General features: G+C 35.8%; 1 protein-coding gene across 1 annotated transcript in view; it reads left to right on the plus strand.

The window, feature by feature from the left end:
* Positions 1 to 20,369, plus strand: part of Mmp16 (matrix metallopeptidase 16) — a 240,321-nt gene extending 219,952 nt beyond the window's left edge. Inside the window, exons 8-10 of the mRNA XM_048359041.1 lie at positions 6,274 to 6,424; positions 16,339 to 16,454; positions 19,307 to 20,369. Coding sequence (XP_048214998.1) covers positions 6,274 to 6,424; positions 16,339 to 16,454; positions 19,307 to 19,641 — 602 coding nt within the window. The 3' untranslated portion in view covers positions 19,642 to 20,369. The remainder of the gene's footprint in view (positions 1 to 6,273; positions 6,425 to 16,338; positions 16,455 to 19,306) is intronic.
* Positions 20,370 to 22,123: the final 1,754 nt, after the last annotated feature.

Here is a 22,123-nt window from a genome sequence, read left to right on the forward strand (position 1 = left end):
AACTGATTTTAAGAATTCAAAAAGTCTATGATATATTTCTATTATGACTGTTTCTTTTTAATCATTCAAATTGCAGTCATTTCCCATCATTATTACTTTTAACTTAAAAAAATTCCCTAATCTTCCAAAATTTGTTAACACATTCTTATATTCACTGTTCCAGTTTGAGTTCCCCCAAGGAGCAGATACTGCTTGAAGGTCAAGAGGTGTGTTAAAGAGGGAGATGAGTCCCTGAAAGATAAAAGGGGAGCAGGCAACCAGAGAGCCTATATCTGTGCTACAGCTTTTGGGAGTGTTGACAAATGTAGTGGTGAACTCTGGAGCAGACATTGCCTGTTACAGGAGACTCACACAAAGAAGAATTGGTCAGACTTTATTATCCTCCTATGTTCTATGTTTGGTTATAAGCTTCTGGAGGAAAAATAATGTGAACAAGTAATGCATAAGATGCAAAGGCACTTAGCAGATAGTAAGTTCTGTTTTGAAAGAAAATCAGACCTGCACACCTCAGTAGCTGCCAAGTTCCCACAAAAGCATTACAAATATAACTGGTACCGTGCAATCTAGGGAAATATAAATGAAGGCTATTAACAACATCTTATAACCTTCAGACATTGACATTTATCCACATTTCTTGAGTTACCTATGCATACACAAAATAGAAATTCAAACATAATCCAAATAGATGCGCTAACATAAATAAGTGGAAGTAATTATTTATTGTGGCATTATTTATTTGAGGAGATAAGTTTGATCAGTGCAATACTGTTATGTAATAATGACAATTAATGCTGATATTGAATCATATTGGGAGTATATTATATTTTTTAAGTCTCATTATTTCTGGAATTCTGAATTAAAAGTGTCATGTCTTATATGCAAATTAGGAAAGGAAGGTTTAGATACAATTACTTGCCCAAGATCTTATAACTTGTGATTGGGAGAGCTGTTATCTTCTACTTCTTACTTAAAACTTGTTGAATACTCCCTTACCCCAAGTATCTAACAAAGAGAATATTATGGCTTTATGATAATTCTTTCATATATACATGTATACATATATATGAATAATACTTATTGAGAAACCCAAGTGGAGGCTTTTTGACATGAAGAAAACCCAGATATAAGTGAATTATTGTTTTATTTCTTTCTATAAAACATTATACAGTCAATGCTTTCTTCTTCTATGATCCCTGTCTTTCTTAGCTACTGACTTTTGCAAAGGCAGGTCAAAGAAGATGATGTGTAAGTAGTTATTGGCCTGTTCTTTACAAAAACAAGCACAGTTAAAGTAGAAGATACATACTTAAAACTAGAATTATATGAACACTGAAGAAAGAAAATACAGTTGATCTATTTTTGATCATTTTAAAATAATAAGGCCAAAAAAAGGACCTTATTCCTGAGGATAGAACCAACAAGCATGTATAGGAAATGTTGCTTTATTTAACAAATTGTGTTTATTAATAAATGTAATTTTTAATTAATATGAATAATGCAGGAAGTAGGAAATCATAAGCACTTCTGAACATTAGAATGTGAACTCCTATTCATACTTGATTTGGGATGTAAAATTAAAGTTAAAATTAGAAGACCGGGGCATAGTACAAATCTACTACTGATTGGGTTATGTGATTTGGGGCACATCACTCCCTTGACCTTTAGACAAACAAAGGCATATTGGTTCTCGAGTACATTTTTCGATTTAGTGCATCTGAGGACCAGATTGCACTAATACTAGTAATAGTGACTTTGGCATGGGTTATTAGGAAAACATGTAGGAGTCATCACCTCCAGAGTAGGCACTGTCCTATTGATTAAATTACAAAGTCAATTGTCATGTGATACTAAGTCTTTCCCAGTAAAAAAATAGTTCATCTAATTTAACTCTTCATATGATTACTTTATTTGTGCCTTCATCCTTTACTAGTCTGGTCACTCCACCAGAGCCTGGAACTGGGCATGTTGTCTTCTCTCATTTACCTGTTGTTCCTTATGCAGACACTTGGTTTTAATAAGGAGGTACAGAATAGATGGAAGGATGAGTCTCACTGAGAAAAAAACAACATCAACAACAACCAAAGTCACTATCATAGAAGATCCACAAAGTTCTCTCTAATGATAAACATATTTTGAGCTTATTTGATTTATATATCAAACCTTTCTCTAACAACAACTTATTAATATTTTTCTGTGCATTCTGCCAAGTACAATGTTGGTAAGGATCAGTGTTTTTCCACTTACTGAAGAATATGTCCACCTCATATGAGACTCAGTAAATCGTTTCATTCTGCCACAGAAGCAATATTTTCCTTGAAAAAATCAGACAATCTGATGTTAAGGTAATTAAAAATCTAGCTCATGTATGCAAAGGGAAATTAATTGGGCATAAGTCTCACACTCTCACAAATTAAAGAACAGGAAGTAACTTCAACTTTGTCATGTGAAAAATTTTAATGCATTAAGATTTGAAAGGCACTATATAGTTATATTTTCTTAATAAAGAGTTGGAAAATTAAATGTTAGTATTCAGTATATCCCTTGATCACAGCCTGGACTCGGGAGCCGAAACTGCTGACCACGTGTGCAGGATCAGGGCCCAGACTCAGGAGCTGGAGCCGCCTGCATGAGTGCAGCCCAGACTCGGGAGCTGGAACCACGAGTCTGTGTGGCCCTCCAGACTGGTTATTATAAGGCAAACATCACAGTCAAACGTGCCACACGCAGGTGACCAATGAGGATACAACACTTACAGAGCCTGCTAGGCCGCACGCAGGTGGCCAATAGAGTTACAGTCTGTCTCATAGTATCTGTTTGAACCAACCTATCAGTCTAGTTAGAATTGGTGCATAGATTTGGCAGGGCTCACATGATGCAGGTGGATACGCCTACTCATAGGAGGACACGGTTTTAACCTTGACCGTTCTTTGAACTTTTCATGCTTCAGGTGGTCAAGCAGTTTATACAATCTTATCTCAGTGAAGGGGAACTTCCCTGGATAGGGTGGGGGAGATCTTACTGAAGATGGAGTTGGCTTCTGCTCTAATCTGAGCTGGAGTCAACCTGAAGTTCCTCCACAGCTAATGATGACACTGGCCAGATCTGACCTCCCTATTACAAAAGAAACAGTGAAAAGGACTGTTTGTTCAAGGACAGGTTCCAAAATCAAATGCCCCTATTCCTTCTCTCATAGTTTTGTATATGTTGGGTGCCCTCCTCCCCTAAAAGGTGTGCTCCTGGTCTGATTGGTCAAGAAGTAGGCATGTGTATGAGGAGTTTTGTGATTGGGTTCCCTGTCCCAGAGTATGGGAGCTTTTCTAAGATTGGATCCCCTATCATAGTGCAGGAGTATAAAAGATGTGGATTAAATGGAAGCTGAGGAGCTTTCTCTTGGCGATGGCTAGCCACCCAAGGCAAGTCTGGGACTTGCGACCTTTAGACACAATGGGTAATTATTACTGCCTCACTCTTCCCTATCATGTTGGAGCCAGTCTTGGCCACCATCTTCCATCCTAACAATTTAGTCAGAGAGGCTTTTCTTTAAGATTTTAGGACCTTCATCTTATCAGGAAAACCTGTGTGGTGGGTGCCTGCTTGCAGTTTCAGCTATTCAGGAAGCATGGACTAGAGGTCCACCTTACATAAGAAGGGCTTTCCAGAGAAATAATCCTAGGTTAAGTTATGAAAGGGTCACCAGATTCTTTCAAGACAGAGACAAAGGAATTGAGATAAGCTAACTACACTTAAAGGACCTTTGAGACAGAGGAATTTGAGTGAATGTGATAAAAAAAAAAAGTGAAAGTTTGAATACAGATAAAAATCAGTTTGCATTACAGGGAAATTCATTTAATGACCTAGAGAAGGAAAATGAAAGGAAGACATACTAGACACAGGTTGATAAGAAAGGACACTTGGAATAATTAATGCTAGAAAAATTTTCTTAAGGCCCTGGGCCAGAAGGCAACCCGACATTGGGTTAAAGCCAGAAAACTTTTCAACACCTATGAGGGCCCAAATATACCTAAGGTCTTATAATTGTAGATTCAAATTTTCTACAGAGCTGTCTTCTTTGCTTAGTAAAGAAATAAACCAATTGGGTTACTGAACTAAGAAAGATTTGTGGTATGTGACAGCAACTCACAGCTCAAGAACTAGACACACTTTCCATTTGTATCAATATACATTCTGGCCTCTATCCCATTCATAGCACTACTACTGTTTGCATTCACTATACCCCCTTTTCTGTTTCAGTCCAGACCCTTTACTCAGTTTCTACCATCTCACCATGTCTGGTACCTATGACTATCGTTGATGAATAGACTTCACACTATATGGTACATATTCATTTCCTCTTACTGAGTGGGAAAGTCTGTCAAAATTTCATAGCCACACTCGCAGAAGCATGTTTTGCTCATCTGGTTATAGGGCAAGAAAACAGAGAAGCTACATTTTTTTTTTTTTGCCAGTCCTGGAGCTTGTACTCAGGGCCTGAGCACTATCCTTGGAAAGACAGAACAGAAAAATAATACTAACAAATCAGATCAGCTCCAGTGGAGAACTGAAGTGGTACATCATGTCAGGAGACAGGACATGATCAGACAGGAGAAAAGTGGCATAGCATAACCCTGTCTGAGCTGGCCCAGGGCCTAAATAGAGTCAAGGTCAGGGGACAGGGTCATAGAAAACTCAAGTGTCTCCTGAGTCCAAAGCATAGGTCTAACAAGCTCAGTATGTAACCTATTGTCCAAGTCCCCAACCTGCCTCTAGGTACATGCATCACCTGGGAGGTTGGACTTCTCCTTCCTCCTCCATGAAGACAAGATGGAGCCAGTTAAACCTAATTCCCTATCCACCACATGGCTAAGATGACACCAGTTAGATTCAGCATCCCCACTTCAATCTGTGGTCAGTTGATGAACCCTAACTCTGCTGCTTACTCTCTAACATTTTGTCTGGGTCTAGGGATAGAGTGATCATTTATAGAGACAATCTGGAGAACAAAGGATGAAGTAGTTACTTTTGGAAAGGATGATGGAAACACCTAGTTCTAGTGGCAATAACAATGGGCTTCAGGAAAAAAAAAATTCCAATAAAAGGAATCCAAATCAGTTGACTGTAATGATTGCTTGAATTTGAAAAGTAATGAACAAAGAGATGTATGAAATGAGCCACTGAATTAGGGTTATACCATTTAATTAAATAAGGAGAAAAAAAAAGGATAAATTCAGACTTAAGTATTTGAGATTGTGATCTTATACTCTTTTAGAAGAAGAGAATGAGGGAACAACTTGCTGGTAAATCACTTGTTTCTAGGACTTTGCTCCCAGAAACACCAGTAATCTAGAACTGAGTAAAATAAATTGAGCTCAGAAAGAAGCATTCAGAGAATATAGCGAAAAACAAACAATGATAATAGGTTAAGAATAAATGATTGTTGAGGATATTATTGACTTGAAGACAGAACATTTCAGCGAACTATTTATAAAATCATCTTTCACTAAGAAAGGACTATAGACTACTGGACAGACATGATGACAAGGTGCTGGGCCCAGTGTGCCTGAATTCAGGACACCAAAAGTATGTTGTGTGTAGAAAAAATTCCAAAGAGCCATTGAACTGACTGGACTGTTTCTCTTTTTTCAATATGGTATTATCATGTTCAGTCCTGAATAATGATGGCTTTGAAATATTCCTTCTATTTCTTTTTTTTTTGGTACCACCCTTAAACTGAATGATAGTTTTCCAGTCAGGAGAAACTATGGGGTCAAAGGAAAATGACTTTATAAAACTAGACATATTTATGAATATTTACTTAACAAAAGGCAAAGATTCACCCAGAAAATGTTTCAATAGAGGGAGGATTATAAACACTGCATGTTTAAGAAATGTACTCACTCCCTGACATATGAAACTGTAACCCATCTGTACGTTGACAATAAATAAAAATGTAAAGTCTCTGATACCTAAGAATTTGCCTTAGAATCACTTCTTTATGGCTAAGTTTTACATCTTGTTTATTTTTAAATTTAGAGCACTTTTTACTACATTATTAAATAGTTATTCTCTTTTTAAAAGTAACACAAATTTTGTTGATGGCAATAATTACTGTTCTTGAAATAAAACAAATGTTTGTAAAACAACATCAAGGCCTTAGAGGTGACAGGTACTAAATTATTACAAGACTATTTCTTGCATGATAGTTTATATAACAGGAGTTGACATTTACCTTCTAATGTGACAGTAAACTAATACATTCACTTTTATCTCATACAGGTAACAAATATTGGGTGTTCAAGGATACAACTCTTCAACCTGGTTACCCTCACGATTTGATTACTCTTGGAAATGGAATCCCTCCTCATGGTATTGATTCAGCCATTTGGTGGGAGGATGTTGGGAAAACCTATTTCTTCAAAGGGGACAGGTGAGTGCATACATCATGTGTTAGAGGCATGTACTTTTGGTGCAGCCTCTGCATAGATATAAACACAAGAATGAATGCAATAGAAATAGTTTTAGAATAGGTTGAAACTAATATTTAAGACAAATTATTGTATAATACATTCAACTGTAATGTTCTTATGAATGCATACATTTATGCATTTGTTCTTTTTCCCAATGATTTTCACATGCCTACAGAACCATGAGAACATGTATATATGTATTCTTGTAATATATTTTATTATACTTTTACTTCACTGTATGTAGAAAAAAATACTTTTAACCACAGGTTTTGTGCTTCCACAAAGTTAAATGTTTTTACTTTTCACCGAATTAACTTTAGGCATTTAAACAACTTTATTTTAGTCACAAGTTCTATTTCTTTTGTCTTTTTTTTTTTTTTTTTTTGTCCATGTATGGCTTGAACTCTGGACCCAGATGCCGTCCCTGAGCTCTTCAGCTCAAGGGTAGCACTCTACCACTTGAGCCATAGCGCCATATCCAGTTTTCTGGTGGCTAATTGGTGATAAGAGGTTCATGGACTTTCCTGCCTTGGCTGATTTGAACCTGGATCCTCAGATCTCAGGCTCCTGAGTAGCTAGGATTACAGGTGTGAGCCACCGGTTCCCGCCTCCTCACAGGTTCTATTTCTTAAGGAGCTCTTTGGATACCAGCAAGCGTGTGTGTGAAATATTAACAAACTATCAAGAGGATAAATACTTTGAGCTTAAAGCGTAATATTCTTTCTCAGTTATTTTACTTTCTCTTTTTGTCTTTTTCTTTTGTGACATTGCTAACAGGGTCCATAAAATGTAAGTAAAATGTTAGTCTTAAAACTCACAGCAGTTCCTTGGTCTCGGTAGCTCCACCCTACCTACTTTTTAACAGACAATATACATAAAATCATATTAGATGAAGACTATATTTTTACAAATTTAAACCCATGCCAAGAAGCAAATTGATGAGAATTAAAACACAAACTCCAATTACTATTTTCAGTTACAAATTTCAGTATTGCTACCTGGGTCACAATATAAAACTCACAAATGGCTTTCTCTAGTTTACGGATGGGCATAAGCATGACATTGTACTGCTTTACAGAAGTGTGTATGTGTGCATGCACACACATGTGCACCAGTTCTAGGGCTTGAACTCAAGTCCAGGACACGACCCTGGGCATTTTTGCTCAAGACTAGCACTCTGACACTTGAGCCATAGCTCCACTTCCAGATTTTAGCTGGTGAATTGGATATAAGAGTCTCATAAACTTTCTTGGCTGGCTTTGAACTGCTATCTTCAGGTCTCAGTCTCCTAAGTAGCAAGGATTATAGGTGCAAGCCACCAGCACCTATCCTCACATGTAACCTTTTTCTTTTACTACACATGTATGACGAACAGTCTTTAATATTCAAAATGCCAGTATAGAGTTTTCCTTACTATTTTTTCCATAAAATAACCCTATACAATATCTGCAGCCTAAGGGAAAATGTAACTAAGCATACAATCTATTCCATTGGACATTTGTAATTTCAGACAATACAAATCTGAGCCATACCTGGACCAAAAATATCTTATAGCTGGCCTCCACAATGGACAACAATATGTCCATTTTTATTAAGATTTTTGTCAGTGTACATTAGTTTTAGAAACAATTTTCATTGTGATAGGTCCATATATTTAAACTACATACATCAACCTCATTTCATCACTCTCTCCTCTCCCCTTCTTAGAACAAATTATAATATGTTTCATTGTTCTGCACTCATATATTTCTATAAAATACATGGCATCTATGAATGTATACTTTTACATTTATTGTTACTAATCTGCAAATTTATAACATATTCTGGGCTTTTGTTGGTAATAATAGTGGTGGTTGTGGTAGTAGTGATGATTTTGCTGTTATTTGTTTTCTTTTTGTCTTGTTTTGTTTTTTACGCATTTGCACTTAATAGCCCAGGCTGATTCTGATCTCACTGTATAGCCCAGGCTAGCTATCAATTCACAATACGCCCACCTCATCCCTTCAAGTGCTAGTATTAAAGGTGCTTACTGCTAAGCCCACTTAATGTATCATATGAATGGTTAATTGTCCAGTTGCTTTTCATTGCTTCGGTATGCTGTCTTAGGACTTAGAAGAAAGTGATAGAAAGTAGAGATTTAGAGAAGTTAGCTTCTAGGGGTCAGAAAATGAAAGTTCAGTACTTAGAAAAAGTTTGAAGACAAGTTTCATATACGATGATAAAACCATCATTCTATTATTAACTAGTCATCTTTCTGTATATAGATTTACATCTAAAAATCTTCTCATTCTAAAAAGTTAGCAATTACTAGAAAATTTGAATTTATAAATTAAATATATACTACCACAAATTAGGGAAACCAGTAACAAATTTATAATAAAATAAAGACAAATCATAAATAAGAGAAAGTTTTTTTGTTATTTATTTATTTATTTTGCCACTCCTAGGGCTTGAATTTGGGGCCTGGGGCCTGTCTGTGCTTCTTTTTCTCAAGGCTAGCACTGTATCACTTGAGTCACAGTGCCACTTCCAGACATTTTCTGAGTAGTTTATTGCAGATAAGAGTCTCACAGACTTTCCTTCCCAAGTTTGCTTTGCGCTGCAATCCTCAGATCTCAGCCTTCTGAGTAGCTCGGATACTTGTGCTTCTTTGTCTTAAATTACTATAGGATCTCTAAGGTATAAAATACTAAAAAATAAGGATTCCAAATAATTTTCTTATGTTTGGTCTTATGTTGAATGTCATCAGTTAAAAGTATTTTATAAACAGGTTACTTCATATTTGTGTTATCATGTAATGCCATAGTCATAACATTTATCAATGTACTTAGTCTATGTTTAACCTACCAAACTCCCTTAAGTACATATATATATATATATATATATATATATATATATAAACTTGCCCATTGTATTTTCAGTAGCTCTAATGCAGTTCCTTAAGATTTTTCTATCAGTTACTAGTATACTCTTCTTAATTCATATGGAAGTTATTTTAAAACACATATTACATGGCCTGTGCCAAGCTATAAAGAACTACTAGTAGGAAAGCCACAAGAGTCCTATTCCTGTGGCTCTTTCTGTTGAAATAGACAAGTAATAAATAGTAAACAAATCAATGGCTTTGACCATTTTATATTGAGAAATCCCACTGAGTACAAGAAGTTAATGAGTGACAGAGACTGGTGGATGGTATTGACTGGCTGGTAAGTCACTTTGGAAGCTGAGGAAGGCTTCGCTTGTGTATGGAACCACAGTAGTTTCAACCATGTGGCTAGCCAGTGTAGAATAATAAGGCAATCATTTAGGAATGAAGGATGATCATACAACAAACAAGAAAAAGATTTGTAGCATTATGTAATGCTATTGTTCTAGCTTCTGGGTAAACAATGGATTTGAGACTGGAATTAAGACTGGGCTCTGTTGGCTTACAACTGTAATTCCTATAATCCTCAGGAGGCTGCAGTCTGAGGATCATGGTTTTAAACCATTCTGGTCAGGAAAGTCCATGAGACTCTTATCTCCAATAAAGTCCCTGCCAAATGTCAGAAGTCAAACTGTGGCTCAGTGGTAGAGTGCTAGCCTTGAGCAAAAAAGGTCAAGGACAGCTCTTAGGCCCTGAGTTCAAGCCCCTGGGCTCTTACCAAAAGTTGAGAATGGGAACAGGACAGTGACATAAGAGATGGAGCAAATATATTTTGAATGCAATAATAATATCTTGTTCTTTTGCTTTATATATTAGGAAAAAGGAAAGAAACAAAAAGTCAGTGGTAATTTCCAGATTCTGCATCTAAATAATTGAGTATTTAGTAGAGAGTCTTAGAAAAAAAATTAGGAGAAAGGCATTAAAAAATCAAAACGTTCATATTTGCTGAAGTGCCTGAGCCAGCCGGCAGTGGCAAAGATGGGGTATGGGAGGTCTGCATCTTAAGATTGTAACTCAAGACTGCAGCCATGTTTATTCTTAACTTCCAGTTTATATGCAGTTTAGGAACCAGGGAGCATAGGGTTGCTAAAATTCAAGAACACAAAAAGGCTTTGAAGTTCGCAACATCTGATGGCAGTAAAGACTGGATGAGGTTGATTAAAATAGGAATGGACTCCAGCGGACATATTAAAGCAATTTGGGTAGGGGCAGAGTTACTAGTAAACAAATGTCCTTGTACTTAGCATATCCTTGTGATAGCAACACAGCCAGAGGTCAGAATGAGATTAGCTGCTGGCTCCCCTCCCAACACTGAAAGACCTACTACATGCCAGGTGAGAGAAATCAAGAGTGTAGTTGAATAGTCAAGTTTGTCTCAGAGCATAGGTCAATCAAAAGCACAGACCTAATGGTAATTGAGATACAGGAAGTACTAACAGTAGAAGAAAATTGTCTAAATGCAGAAGAAACTAAAGAATACAGGAAATTATGGTTCTTTAACTAGAGCTATAAATTCCAGTGAAAATATCTACAGTTTCACATGCAGCATGAAACTCATTCCCACAAACTTCTACTTGCCCTTTTCATAATAGACTATAATTTGATACTTGGAAACATTTCGATCTTCGTAGCATTTAGCTCTAAAATGCTATGTTTCTAAATAATCTCTCTGTAGATCTTTTCATAGATATGTCTAAGCTTCTAGTGCCATATTTCATACTCAGATTGACTACTGAGATTTTAAGAAACTGTCAGATAATAAGGTGAAATGTTCATCCCCTTTATAAGTAAAAAACAAACAAACAAACATAATACCACAGAGAGTAAAGGGGAAATATTTTGATATATTTATCAGCATAGTACATTAGTATTGTCTATTCTACTGAATGGTTAAGCATGTTTCTTAAAAGTGAGATTGTGATAAGATTACTTGGTAATGGGAAAAGACATGTACCCTTATGTTTTGTGGCAGTATGATGGAAAGAAGGAATTTTGACTTCAGAGTAGAGATTCTCAGTCAGATAGAGAGATGACTGGGTCATGTGAAATGAGCCCTGTTGTTGTTCCTTGTGGAGTTTAATATCTAACAATGTTCCATTCAATGTTTCAATATAGAATGGTATGGTCCTTTTTTCTTTGCCTAGAGGAATTTAAAATTATCTATGCTGTTACATGAACATCTCTTATTTCTTATGGCTGTCTAAAAGTCTAAAAACTAGAGTCTTATTTTGAATTATTAAGAGTGCTTTGTTCAAAGAATCATTTACTTAATGTCATAATCCTCCATGAAAGAAAACTAATGAATTAGAAGAAAAAGCCATAATAGATACATTTTATCATTTACTGGCTCTCTTGAATAAAATTAAAACTTATATAATTTCTAAATTTTAACTGTTAGTGAGTTTATTCACAATAAAACTATTCATATTTTCTTTAGTTTTTAATAAATCCATAAGCTCATTTCTCAGGAAGACACATTTTATTGCCTCATGAAATATGGTCAAATGTCCAAAAATCAAAATACATATTTATAAATCTTGCATATTTATAAGATAATCCTAAGTAGTGCTAAATAATTCCAATCACATTTAAGTTCACTGGATATTTCTCAGATAGACTCAATAGACAACCTGAGGGTTTGAGCTTAGGTTGAGTTTTTCTGCTTGTATAACCATACCAAATTCTAGTTTACTTTATCTGCTAGAAGAGAGAAATGTATTTAAATACAAAAAATTCACATGAGAATTACATTTATATTAAAAAGTCTAATAAAATTTATATACCATGAATATTTTCTTGAAATGTGATCTGCATGCATCGTATGTGGCTTGCAGTTCATTACTAGTAGTAATTGGTGAATGGATCTTTGAGTAAATATTAAAATGAAAATTATGCCCAAACAATGAACATCTACTGATCGAATGAAAGTATCATGCAAGTTTGGATGGAAATTTATGACAAGAATAAAGTTGCAAGAGAAATACTAGCAACATCATGGAATCAAACCGAATTATGAATCAGGCAGGTCATGTGAATTTCACCTGCATCATATTAAAGTGAGAAAAAGTAAGTCAATTTTCTTTGAATAAAATGATTCCCAATGCTCTGACATTGATGGAACTGGACAATCAAGTGATTGTTCATGCTGCATTTATTCTATGATATTATCACAGAGGACACTATAGTACATTATACAGAAGATGGTTGTGTAAATTATTATAATTATATACAATACATCATAAAGTGTAGGTGCTTTGTAAAACAATTATAAAAAGAAAATGTTTTGATTGTAAGGAGTGTTTGGTATTTAGAGATGTAAAATGTGAAAAATGGCTCTCTCAATATTTGTGAAATAAGGTTTTTGACTATTTTTCCAGGCTTTCTTTGGCTCAGTGAAGAAAGCAATTAATGTATATAACTGTTGTAAACTCTACTGAAGTATTTACTCAAGAGGAGAGCTCTTTATATTATAAACACAATCTCAACCCGACAAACCATACTGTGTCCTTAGAGAATATTCTATGAAAAGGGATGCTCAGAAGTAATTTAAAAGGAGATTTCTCTATGAACAAATTATGAAAGAAAATATACTTCAAGTTTGCTAGCAATATATAGTGATGGTTTTGCTTCATTGTATTCTGCAAAAATATAGTAGTGATACACCATTTTTATCAGCTCATTGCTTCTCTCAGAATCTTTTTCTCCTCTCTTCATCATATCTGCTTACATTTTCCCTGTGATGAGAACCTATGGCAAATACCTATGAGAATTTATTTCTCATTTTGTGCCTTGTGGCTTCCTATTGGAATCCATTTCTTCTTTTCATGAGAACATTGAAGATGCAGAAGTTCCTTTTTTCCAGATCTTACTTGAGTAATGTTTACAGGAATTTATAGCACACATTTCTGAACATCTTGATTCTGTAGATAAAGGCTTCTCCATAAATCTAGCACAGGAAAAATAACTGGAGTGGAAATTGTTTAACTTTTTAAATTTTCAAGTAAAATGACTAACTCAGGCCCAATGAAGTAAGTTTCTTCTAAACATGTAGGTACTCCTAGCTTTAGCAGTTTGGTGAGGGCGAAGGAGCATTCTTAATGAAATTTGGAAGATATCTGCAAGTCACCATATATTTGAAGGGTAGAGTCATGTTGAAGAGTGATGACTTTGAAATCAGATAAACCTGGTTCTGTATGTGCCTGTCATTTTTTGACCAAGGGTTTGTTGTGATTAAATCATGTAATCCATATGGTGTTATGACCCATAGACTTAACATTATGCCTGAAATGGGCCATAATATTACTGTGAACTCCCAGTGGTTTTATCACATTATGTTAGACTTTATGGATATTCTAGGTACACAAATGTCCTCTTTTAAGTCATATAGATGCTAATCAGTAGGGTTATTGAAATAGAAGCCTAGGGGTTCTGGAAAAGTTGCCTTATAGACCACTCTGCAGGAACAGAGGGGTGTAAGAATTCTAACTATAACTGCGCTTTACTTTCTCCTATTGATGATACATAGATAGATAGATAGATAGATAGATAGATAGATAGATAGATAGATAGATAGATAGATGGCTCAAGTCAAGAACACTCCTGAAGTCTACAGTCATATGACTACATCTTCACCAACACCAATAACTCCACTTTGGTGTCTTAATTTATCATAATTAAAACAAACAAAGATGTGCTTTTCTTTTCTGGTCCTGGGGCTTAAACTCAAGGCTTAGGCTCTGTCTCTGAGCTTCTTTGTGCTCAAGACCAGCACTCTACCACTTGAGCCACAGTCCCAGTCCTGGCTTTTTTCTGAGTAGTCTATTGGAGATAAGAGTCTCCTGGACTTTCCTGCCCTGACTGGCTTCAGTCTTCAGATCTCAGCCTCCTCAGTAGTTAGGATTACAGGTATAAGCTTCTGATGCTTGGCCTTTCTGTGATTATTTATGCAATAGCAACTTCCTTCCAGAAAATTAGATCAAAGTCCTCAAACTATATTTCACTTCCTTCTCACATACCAAATGTAATACATTAGGAAATCCTTTGCATTCTTTCCTCAAACTGAATTCCTTGAATTACCATCCTCCCTGTAGGTCCATTCCCAGTTCAAGATGTGGAAGGCAATATCAACTGGTATCCCTACTTCAAACTTGTCCCTTTCAATCTATTTTATTACTGAAACTGATGTATTCTTTTCAACAACAATCCATATCTTGAAGCTATCCTTCTCAAAATATATATTGGCTTCTTCTCTCTGTCAATGCAAAATCAAAGACTACTGTAGCATAAAAGCCTCTCTGATCTCAGTCTTCTGCTCTTGCTCTATATTGACTATCCACTACTAAGTGAATTTTAGTTACTCTAGGTTCCTGGAAGATGGTGATCTGCTTTTTAAATTTTTTTTTTATTTTTTAAGGTTTTTAAATTTCTTTATTGTCAAAGTGATGTACAGATGGATTACAGTTTCATACATGAGGCAGTGCATGCATTCCTTATCCAACATGTTACTTCCTCACTCATCCCCCCTCTCCTGCCTTCCCCCCTTCCTTCAGACATTTCTTTAGTGTGATAAGCCTACACAATATATTACCATAAACATTTCCATAGAACTTACATTGAATTAGGCATTATAAGTCATCTATAGATGACCTAAAAGTAAGAGAGGGTTCTGTACAAATATGCCTTTTTCTATAAGGGGTAGTACAGTGCATTCACCTATCATGACCAGACTCTGGCTTTATTTATTTATTTTTGGCTTGCTTTATTTATTTATTTATTTATTTATTTATTTATTTATTTATTTATTTATTTATTTTTATTTATTGGCAAAGTGATGTACAAAGAGGTTATAGTTTCATATGTTAGGCCTTGGGTACATTTCTTGTACTGTTTGTTACCTCCTTCCTCATCCTCCCCTCCCCCATCCCTCTTTCTCTCTCCTCCCATGAGTTGTTCAGTTGGTTTATACCAAACGGTCTTGCAAGTATTGCTTTTGGCGGATCACAAGGGCCTAATAGCTATGCCCTTATGAATGCATAAGATGATGCCTAGTGAAATGAACTCCATGTTATGGAAGTGACTGTTATATCACTGTTGTAATTACTTTCAACATGCCATGTGAAACTGTAGCTTCTATTGTGGATGGTCCTCTTGTATCCCCTTTCTGTGGTTGTACTCACACTATCATTGTATCTCATCTGAGTACGCTGGATACTGTATATCCTGGTATTAGAACTATGGAAGTTAAAGGGCGTATCAAGTCGAGAGACAAAGGTGATCTGCTTTAAGCATATCCTCACCATGAGAACTTAGTGTTTCTAGTCCCTGTGTCTGAAATTTTCTCCTACCAAAAAATACATGTGTCATTCTTCACTTCTGTCTGTTCTCTGCTTAAAATGTCAACTTGCCAAAAAGCAATTCTCTGTCTACTAGTTAAAAAATAGTATTTATACTTTCCTAGATAACTTGTCTTGTATTTTTATTGCTCTTAATACTTCCTATCAAAATACATATTTATTGATAACTGGATTTGTGGTCTATATTATAGCACACAGTCTAAAATACAAGATCAATAAAATCTAGTGCCTACATGTTTTGCTGAAAATGATATATTTTGAAAATTAAGGTTCAATATTCAAGAATATATAAATAGATAGATGTAATGCATTACTATAAATTGCACACCATAGTATACATAGCGTTTATTAATTTTAGTAGTTCAAATAAATACTCACTTTAACATATGCAGGGTATACACAATAATACTCATTTTAAGAAACAGAAAAGGAAACAAATTACTTATGTGCACTTACTTTCTAGTGATTTAAAGCAGATGTTCTGTCAACCAGTATCAGGAACACAGGTAATAGTGTCAAATATTTAGTGTTTACTATAACTGTTTTCATATGTAATTTTTCCCATGCACCTATTGTTACTGTTTTGTCCTTTTAGGTATTGGAGATATAGTGAAGAAATGAAAACCATGGACCCCGGCTATCCCAAGCCAATCACAGTCTGGAAAGGCATCCCTGAATCTCCTCAGGGAGCCTTTGTGCACAAAGAAAATGGTATGCAATGGAGACATTGTACATTTCATAAGTTTCAAGTTTGAATAATTCATTATTCTTTTTTCTGTGCTAAAATAAATCATTAGACATTATCATGCTATGACTATTTGCAATATTTATACTTGTATGACCTCCCTCTGCTTTCTCCAATTACACCTACCATTATACACTAGGCAGTTGTTTTATTTCAGCTTATTCAGTTAAAAATCATTACAAATATATAATATTAAGACATTAATAGATATTTCATAAATGATAAAGCCCTTTAAATTATCAAACATTACAAATTTCCCAGTACCACAGTTTGACGTATTTCCATTACCAAGATTTCAGACTATTTCTTTTCTAATATTTACATTATGTATTTCTCTCTCTCTCTCTTTCTCTCTCTCTCTCTCTCTCTTTTAGTCCTGTGGCTTGAACTATGGACCTGATCACTGTCCTTGAGCTTCTCTAGCTCAAGGCTAGTGCTCTGCCATTTGAGCCACAGTGCCACTCCTGGCTTTGTGTGTGTGTATCCATGTGGTACTGAGGAAGTGAGCCCAGGGCTTCGTGCATACAAGGCAAGCACTCTAGCACTAAACCACATTCCCAGCCTTACATTAGCTAATTCTTTTTACTAATTTCTCAAAAGTGTATTCAGTTACTATAATGTCTGTGCCCATGCAACTAGTATGTTATTGGATTGAAGAACAGATAAATGTAAGCAAAGCCATTGGAATCTTTTTAACTTTTGTGGGATGCCCAGTAGCATCATAGTAATTCATTATGACTAAAAATTGAAGGTGAGGATGCTTCCAGCTGTATGTTTCCCACTTTATAAGCATAATAAGTGTATTAACTTACCTTGAAGGTCTCTTTTGTTGTCGATCAATAGTATTGTTCAGTTTTGATCATCTAATGTATTGTTATTTGGCAAGACCTCCACATTCCTTTATCCAAGCTTATTAAGTAATTACATTCAACATCATTAGCATATTCAGATACTAGCTCCCCAAAGAAAAATTTGAATCAGCATACACCTGTTTTCATTTGGCAAGTTGCTCTGATTACAAAATTGTCCTTGTAAAATAAAAACCACAGCAGAGGGGCTGGGAATATGGCCTAGTGGCAAGAGAGCTTGCCTCGTATACATGAGGCCCTGGGTTCGATTCTCCAGCACCACATATACAGAAAACGGCCAGAAGTGGCACTGTGGCTCAAGTGGCAGAATGCTAGCCTTGAGCAAAAGGAAGCCAGGAACAGTGCTCAGGCCCTGAGTCCAAGCCCCAAGACTGGCCAAAAAAACAAAACAAAAAAAAAAAAAAAAACAACAACACAGCAGAGCTTTTATGCCATTGAACAAAATGATTTCTAAAATGAAGTGACCTGAAGTGAGGATCCCTCTTAGAAGAAATGTCTGTGTGATGCCACAGCTCTTTATTCCAGAAATGATACCAAATATCATCTTTGATGTTTCACTAGAAAAATTGTTATGTATTCAAGCTATAGATGAAGATGAAGGTTTGAATCCTATTCTCACAAAGGGCTTAGGAATACACACACACACACACACACACACACACACACACACACCTTTCTGAAAAGAATGGGTAACTAATTCTACTTGATAAAGTGGAAATGGGGGTTAAAAGATGGCATATGCTAAACTTTTATCTTTGCCTCTGATGCAATAAGCCTCCATAATATAAGGAGAAAGAAAGACTTCCTTAATGACTGTGAATTCCAAATTACATATTCTGGGAGAAATAGATAATTCCCCAAGAACATTTTATATTAAATGTACCATTACTACATTTCTGCTTCTTTTGCCTTTATTTGGCTATGCACTTTTGGTTTTGTTTTACATCACAACAAAAATTAAATATAATTAGCATAGTCACAAAGAAACTTTACAGGAAGGAGCTATGGAAAGAAGAAAAGACTAGATATGTGCCTTTAAGAAAATTGAAGTCTGTTTTAGAGAAAATGCACATTTCTACTTTGTTGGGACCTTACTAAGTTCCAAAGACTATTATTTGTAATCATAGTGTTTTAGAACACCAAATGATATATTCTATATTCCTCTAAGTTATTTAAGCCTTCTTATACCACCTTCTGATTGAATAGAAGCTACTACTAAACATAGAATTGTGATATGTTTCATTTTATTCCTAAAAGAATTGGGAATAACCTTGAAAGTTAAATAAAATGTGGCTAAGTGACACAAATTTAACATTACGCAAATAAGTCAAATAAAGAGATAAAAAGAGAAGAAACAAAATAAGCCACACCTAGTACAAGAAATGAGATATAATATAAGACACTATATAAACCAGGTTATTTTTAAGATTTCTAATAGAGAGAACCGAACATCTCCTGTCTGATGATTTATTATGATGTTTTTTCCCAATGACAAAAAGAACCTATTGCTTAGGAGGAGTACAAAGATGCCTGATACTAAGATGATTAGAAATTTCCCTTGAGGTGTAAATGGGTGAGAAACCTCTTTACAATATATTGAACAATCACCTCAGCGGCAACCTGAGGGTAAATGGCATTACACTTTATGAAGCTGTTTCAGCATCCTCCACTGTAGGTTGTGATTATCACTGTAATGTATAATCCTGTGACAACATTCGCATGAGCTAGCAAAAGGATGAGTTTTTCTTTTCAACGCAGAGCAGAGTAGATTCTCTCTCTCGCTCTCGCGCGCTCTCTCTCTCGTTAGGTATTTGAGGACATAATTCCTGGAACATACCACTCAGATCTAGTTGATCCATTAGTGTTTAAAAGTAGCCTATTTTACTAATACCTCGAGGCATATATAATATCACAAATATGTGATACCTGCATGTATTTTTCCCTGCCAGGCTTTACATATTTCTACAAAGGAAAGGAGTATTGGAAATTCAACAACCAGATACTCAAAGTAGAACCTGGATATCCAAGATCCATCCTCAAGGATTTTATGGGCTGTGATGGACCAACAGACCGAGATAAAGAAGGACACAGCCCACCAGATGATGTAGACATTGTCATCAAACTGGACAACACAGCCAGCACTGTGAAAGCCATAGCTATTGTCATTCCCTGCATCTTGGCCTTATGCCTTCTTGTATTGGTTTACACTGTGTTCCAGTTCAAGAGGAAAGGAACACCCCGCCACATACTGTACTGTAAACGCTCTATGCAAGAGTGGGTGTGATGTAGGGTTTTTTCTTTCTTTCTTTCTTTTCCAGGAGTTTGTGGTAACTTGAGATTCAAGACAAGAGCTGTTATGCTGTTTCCTAGTTAGGAGCAGGCTTGTGGCAGCCTGATTCAGGGCTGACCTTCAAACCCAGAGGGTTGCTGGTCCTGCACATGAGTGGAAATTCACTCATGGGGAAGCTTCCATGATGCACAGTATCTGCCGTTCTTCAGTCCTTTGTCTTTCTTTGTCATTCAGTTCTAGGCCTTCCTCTGCACGCCCAATGCCCAGTTAAATTTCAGGATCAATCAAAAAAGAGGAAAAACAAGAAGAAAAGATTCTTCACAAAGGTTTTTAATATTTTTTTTCCTTTTGAAGTCTGAGCCCATTTCTGGGAAAGAGAGATTATTTTTACCAAAAAAAAGAAAAAAAGAAAATAATAAGAAGAAAGAAAAGCAGAAGACCCAATTTTTTTTCTTTAAAGCAAAGGAAAATACAGTTTCAACAACAAAAATCCACCATTGAACTTTCAGGAAAGTGTGAAGACCCAAAACAGCTTTGTCTCCAAAGAAGATAGCTCTGTGACAGCTAAGGATAGTCTCCTACGCAGCCCTGTGTCAGGTGGGAGTTCTGGAATACACATGCAGGACTTACAGACTGTTGGGACAGCCATTTTCCAACAAACAAGGGGCCAAAATATCTGCAATATAGTAACAGCCTTAATAATACATCCATTTTTCGTTTTATACAGCTGTTCTCAGCTATGTCCTCCTCAATGTTTCATCACATTTATATTCATAGCTATATCACACAGGACCTTTAAGTTGTTTTGAAGTGTTTCTAAACCTTTTCTTGCCACTGACCCTGTCCAGCATTGTGATAATTTCCCAGGTTGTATTAGGCCATTGCCCCAGGCCTTTCATGGGTCTGTCAGGAATATTCATTATAAACAGAGCAAGAAGCAGTATGCCTCTGAAAGAGATCTAAGTGACAGTTATTTTACAAGGATTTGTGACTCTATTAACACATTGTGTAACCCTTTGAGAACTATCAGACCAGCTTTCAGAGTCTGGCAAGTTGTAGAACAGGGCAGTGAACAGTCAAGGCTTCAAGAACTTTGGTTTCTAAAATATATCTTATAATCCCATGTAATTCTGAAATTATTCATAGTAATACATAAATGCATTTATAACAAAGATAAATAATGTTACTTGCCAAAAACTTTCCTGGCAAATAAAACAGATATTTTGCTAACAGTCTCTCAAAAGAGTGAAATTTTATTCGAACAAGTGGTTATAACAGCTGAAGTCTTTTCTTTTTACCTGACATATTGAATTTTTCTTTTAAAATCTATTGCATGAAAATTCAGTTTGCCTTAGTTCATTCAGTTACCATTGCCATTTTAAAACTGAATTAAAGGTTGACTCTGAGGTTTTATGAGACTCTTCAGTGCATGGCAACCATAGTTCTCAAAGGGTTAGTGTGGCTTCTGGCAATCAGCCATCCATTTGATCACTGACAGAGCCAAGAGACCACCAAAGCATTTCATTGTTGAGTGTAATTTATCCTAACAGCAGTATTGTCATTTTCATGTGACCTGCAGAGCAGGTTTGTATCAATATTTTTTTCCTAGAGAAAAGTCAGCAACTGACAGACCTCTTTATTGATTTTTAGGAGCTGCTTCTTGCAGTGAAAGGCTTTACAGCCATAGGGCTGTGAACTTATTAGAGATGGTCAGAGGGAATGCACCCCATGAGTCAGACTTTGGCTTTGTGTGAAAGCCAGCTTTAGAGGGGATTAGCTTTTGAAACAAAGAACAGCTTGCCTTGAACTTGATTATTGATCTGTTGACTGTCATTAACAACTTAAACATTGTCTTCTGTGAAAATTTTCCTTGAAGAGTCCTGTTCTCTGTCTTTGCCCTTTGACCTTTAACTTGCAAACTGGCACAAATGGAAGGAATTGTGATTTTGCTTCACCATTGGATTGTTATTCTCTAAAAACCCAGTAAGCATGAGCTGTTTCCTAAGTGTGGGGAGAGAGAGAATGTTGATTGTGGATCTGCAGATGGATACTTGCTCTTTACATGCACGCTCTAAAACCGCCCTGTAGGTAGAAGTGATTTTTTTATTTCCTTTTAATATAAGTTCAAGCTTAATTTCATCACTTTAGTATGACTTACAAAAACTATAGGGGAAAAACAAAACCTCAAATACTTGAATGGCCAGTGTGGCTTTTATATAAAGCAGGAATTTTATACTAGTGAAAATTTCTTACTCATTTGCTAATAATACACCTTTCCAGATGATTTTTAATGAGTGTAGGTATACATTCTTATTTGGAAATGGATAGGTTGGCTGCCTTGAATTTATATTTATACTCAACATAGCATGAAAATCAGAATGTCTTTTGGTTAAACTACATGTTTATGATTTGGTTGGGGAAAATATTTTCTAATCCTGGGTGGCATGTTGAAAAGTCTTGCAAAATGGGTGTTTCT

The sequence above is a fragment of the Perognathus longimembris genome, chromosome 12 (genome assembly GCF_023159225.1).
Source record: "Perognathus longimembris pacificus isolate PPM17 chromosome 12, ASM2315922v1, whole genome shotgun sequence".
Lineage (NCBI taxonomy): Eukaryota > Metazoa > Chordata > Mammalia > Rodentia > Heteromyidae > Perognathus > Perognathus longimembris.